General features: G+C 58.9%; 1 protein-coding gene across 1 annotated transcript in view; it reads right to left on the bottom strand.

Annotated features, from left to right (window-relative positions):
* Positions 1-1325: 1325 nt before the first annotated feature.
* PLCD3 (phospholipase C, delta 3) overlaps positions 1326-3680 on the bottom strand; it is a 23706-nt gene continuing 21351 nt past the window's right edge. The window contains exons 13-16 of the mRNA XM_011940175.1: positions 3115-3281; positions 2795-2930; positions 2539-2688; positions 1326-2380 (exon numbers count right to left, since the gene is read on the bottom strand). Of these exons, the coding sequence (XP_011795565.1) occupies positions 2292-2380; positions 2539-2688; positions 2795-2930; positions 3115-3281 (542 nt within the window). The 3' untranslated portion in view covers positions 1326-2291. The remainder of the gene's footprint in view (positions 2381-2538; positions 2689-2794; positions 2931-3114; positions 3282-3680) is intronic.

Here is a 3680-nt window from a genome sequence, read left to right on the forward strand (position 1 = left end):
GTGGATCACCTGAGGTCAGGAGTTCGAGACCAGCCTGGCCAACATGGTGAAACCCCGTCTCTACTAAAAATACAAAAATTAGCCGGGTGTGGTGGTGCGTGCCTGTAGTCCCAGCTACTGGAGAGGCTGAGGCAGGAGAATCGCTTGAACCCGGGAGGCGGAGATTGCAGTGAGCTGAGATTACGCCAATGTACTCCAACCTGGGGGACGAGCAAGACTTTGTCTCGAAAAAAAGACTCTTGCCCTTTCAAGGCAGCTGTCTCAGCATTGGGCCCTCATCCTAGCCTTCACCCCTTCCTCCTGGTACCATACACGAAACCAAAGAAGCGAAGCAGGATGGGGACCCAGACCCCCCAGCCAGAGCTGGCTCTGCAGGGGCTGGGCAATGCTAATAGCTCTTCATTGGCTAAAACTGGACTTAGCCTCCCTGTGCCTCCCATCCTGAGGCTGCAGTTTGGCAGCCTGACCCTCTTGACAGCCCTGAGTGCCAGATGCCTGGGCTGCCTGGCCCGGCCCATTCCTTCTGGGCCCTTTTGATTCTGATTATCCTCTTTCAGACAGACAAATTCACCAGAGCCAAACGCCACTCCCAGCATGAAGGAGCGGGGGACACTGCCACTTTCTGCATCAGTTCTTGGAGTTGCTAGAAGGTGGAGTCTGCCCCAGCCTTGTGTTTTGGTTTCTGCGGGGCTTGGGGCCAGTTCAAGGCCTATCCCAGCCCAGTTCCAGGCCACCCTCTGGGGACTAATGTCAAGTTCTGCCCTTGTCCAGTGCTGACACTGTCGCCTGGCAGAACCTAAAACACCAGGCCTCCACATTGTCACCCTGACGGGGGGGTGCCGGATTTTTTCTGGGTTCTGTTGTCTAGCGTCCAGCAGCTCTCCCAGCGTTCCTACAGAGGCGGCCCAAGCAGTGTTTCCAGCCTCTGTGTAAAAGGCTGGCTGGCTGGAGGAAGGAAAGCCTGTGTCCTGGGGATTTGCCCTACTGAGCAGACAGGGGCCTTAAGCCCAGCCAAGCGTGGAGAGTGGCAGTCTGTCTGAGGGTCCCTCAGACTCCTGTCCCCTCCTCATTCAAGGCCCCTCTGTGTGTGTGTTGTGGAGAGGCGCTGACCTTGTGAATTGGCATCCTCAGTCTTGTGATACTCACGGCAGCTTTAAGCCAGGAGCAGGGGTCGGGCTATTTTGAGCTGTGGCATCTCCTGCTGCCACCCCCTGGCTGTCTTAGACAAGTCCATGCCCTGTTGAGGAGAGAGGGCCAAGGGACTCATCCAGCCCTGTCCCTCCTCATGGGCCTGTAGGGCTGGCAGCATAGAGGTGATCAGGGAGTGGTGGTGGTAAAATAAATGAGCTTCTTTATTTTTTAAACTAGATAGGCTCATTCTACTGTCTTCTCCAGGGCTCTTCTATGAAACAGTTACAAACCTACTGCTAGGCCGAGGCAGTGGCTCACACCTATAATCCCAGCACTTTGGAATGCCGGGGCAGGAGGATCACTTGAGGTCAGGAGTTTGAGACCAGCCTGGGCAACAAAGGGAGTCCCCCCCATCTCTACATAAAATTTAAAAATTAGCCAGGTGTGGTGGCCTGTGTCTGTAGTCCCAGCTACTCAGGAGGCTGAGATGGGAGGATCGCTTGAGCCTGGGAGTTCAAGGCTGCAGTGAGCCGTGACTGCAACATTGCACTCCAGCCTAGGTGATGGAGTGAGACCCTGTCTCAAAAAATAAAAACCAAAACCTACTGCCAGTTTCCCCAGGGCTTCATGCCTCAGCGCTCCCTTCTTGCTTTGAGAAGGGAAGGGGAACTCAGGTTCCAGAGCTGGAGGGAGGAGTCCAGGAAGGCCTAGGGTAAAGGAGGGCTTAGGGGCTAAGCCCGGTGTCCGGGCCAAGTGGGGTGCACTGTGCTCCTCTGGGGGAAGGAGGTTGGGATGGCCCACGGGAGGACAGAGGGGAACTGAGGGCCCACAGGTGTCCTGCTCCCCAAGTCTCCTGGGAGCAACAGGCTTGGCTCCTCATAAGTCACAATGAGGGGTAGGCTGAGGACAGGAGCTGGGGCCATCTCAGGGCCCCAGGGTTGGAGCTCACTGAAGTCACGTGAGCACCTGTTGATTCTTCAGGAGGGGCCCAGGCAGCCCTCAGCACCCAGGTGAGACCAGCGCCCGGTGAGTGGGCTGAGTGGGCCAAGTGGGTGGACTGGGGGGCTGGTATTCCCACCATCTGACTCCAGAGGAGGAGAGGGCTCTGCAGGGGATGTGGACTGGCACTCGCAGAACCCCAGGGCGGGTGAGCTGGGCCCTCAGGGGCACTGGATGCGGATTTGAATGAAGAGCGTAGCTGGTGACAGTGAGGCCCCGTCCTTGGAAAGCAGGTGTATGTGGCGGTACCCTGTGGGGAAGACAGCCAGGCCTCAGGTCCTCTGGGTACCCTGGGGGTCTGGCCCAGCCTGGGTCTGCCTCAGGGCAGGAAATTCGAGGCACAAAGGTGAACAGGGTCTGCAGGGCCTGTACCCACATCCCTCTCCATCCGTACCAGCTTCCACCAACCTTGCTTTAGGCTGCTAAGAGGCAGTGTAAACTGGCCCACAAAGTCATTGGGGGAGGTGGCGTCATAATCTTCCACCACAAACCGGACCAGCGCCAGCTCTGGAGCCCGCAGCTGGAACTGCAGGGTCTGCCCCCAGTGGGGGTTGAAGCCTAGGGCACAGGGTGGCAGTCAGAGCCCCGAGGCCCCAGGATCCACCCTGCACCCCCCTTTGCTCTCTGCAGTCTCCCCCCGACACTTCTGCCAGCGGCTGCCCACCATTGTTGAGCACATAGTCAGTCTCCTGCCGGGCACAGTCTGCGGGCACCCCATGGATCTCAACACGCACCAGGGGGTCCACAATGGAATGTGGCTTCTCGGCATTCAGCTTGGGCAGCTGCTGTGCAGTCAGCACCTGTGGGGTGAGGGAGGGAGCAGCTGGGGCCCACGCCCACCTTGGCCATCCCCTCATGGGCCTCAAGCTCAGACCACCCGTCACTTCCAACCTGTCCCCAGCCTCCCTTGCCTTCCTCCACCTCAGAAAGAGCCTCTCCAGAGCCAGTGTGACCCTAGGCTGGGGCCCGTTGCAGCCTGCTGACCTGGATGCTAAGAGTGGTTCTGGGAGGTCCCGGGTACTCGGGGTCAAAGGTTGAGTCAGGTTGCCGCAGGCAGGCAGGTTTCAGGACGTAGCCACACTGCCCATTGACCAGGAAGCGCCCGGCATTGAGGTCCATCTCGTAGCCTGGCGTCTGGAAGTTCAAGGCCACTGTGGACACAGCAGGGTCAGAGCAGGGGCTCTCAGCGGCCCTGTTCTCACTACTCAGTTTCAGGGGACTGCATTCCTCTCTACAAAGGGCCTGGGGTCCCACTGTCTGCTCAGTGCTGCTCTGCCCCCACCATGACTTTGGGGGGGGGGTCATGGACCCAGCCCCCACTGTCACCTGTACTTCCGCCCTGGGATCCCTCAAGGCTGGGGTGGAAGGTGCTGAAAAGCCCCCACCCGGCCGGGTGCGGTGGCTCAAGCCTGTAATCCCAGCACTTTGGGAGGCCGAGACGGGCGGATCACGAGGTCAGAAGATTGAGACCATCCTGGCTAAGACGGTGAAACCCCGTCTCTACTGAAAAATACAAAAAACTAGCCGGGCGGCCGGGCGCGGTGGCTCAA

This window comes from Colobus angolensis, unplaced genomic scaffold (genome assembly GCF_000951035.1).
Source record: "Colobus angolensis palliatus isolate OR3802 unplaced genomic scaffold, Cang.pa_1.0 Scaffold187, whole genome shotgun sequence".
Classification (NCBI taxonomy): Eukaryota; Metazoa; Chordata; class Mammalia; order Primates; family Cercopithecidae; genus Colobus; species Colobus angolensis.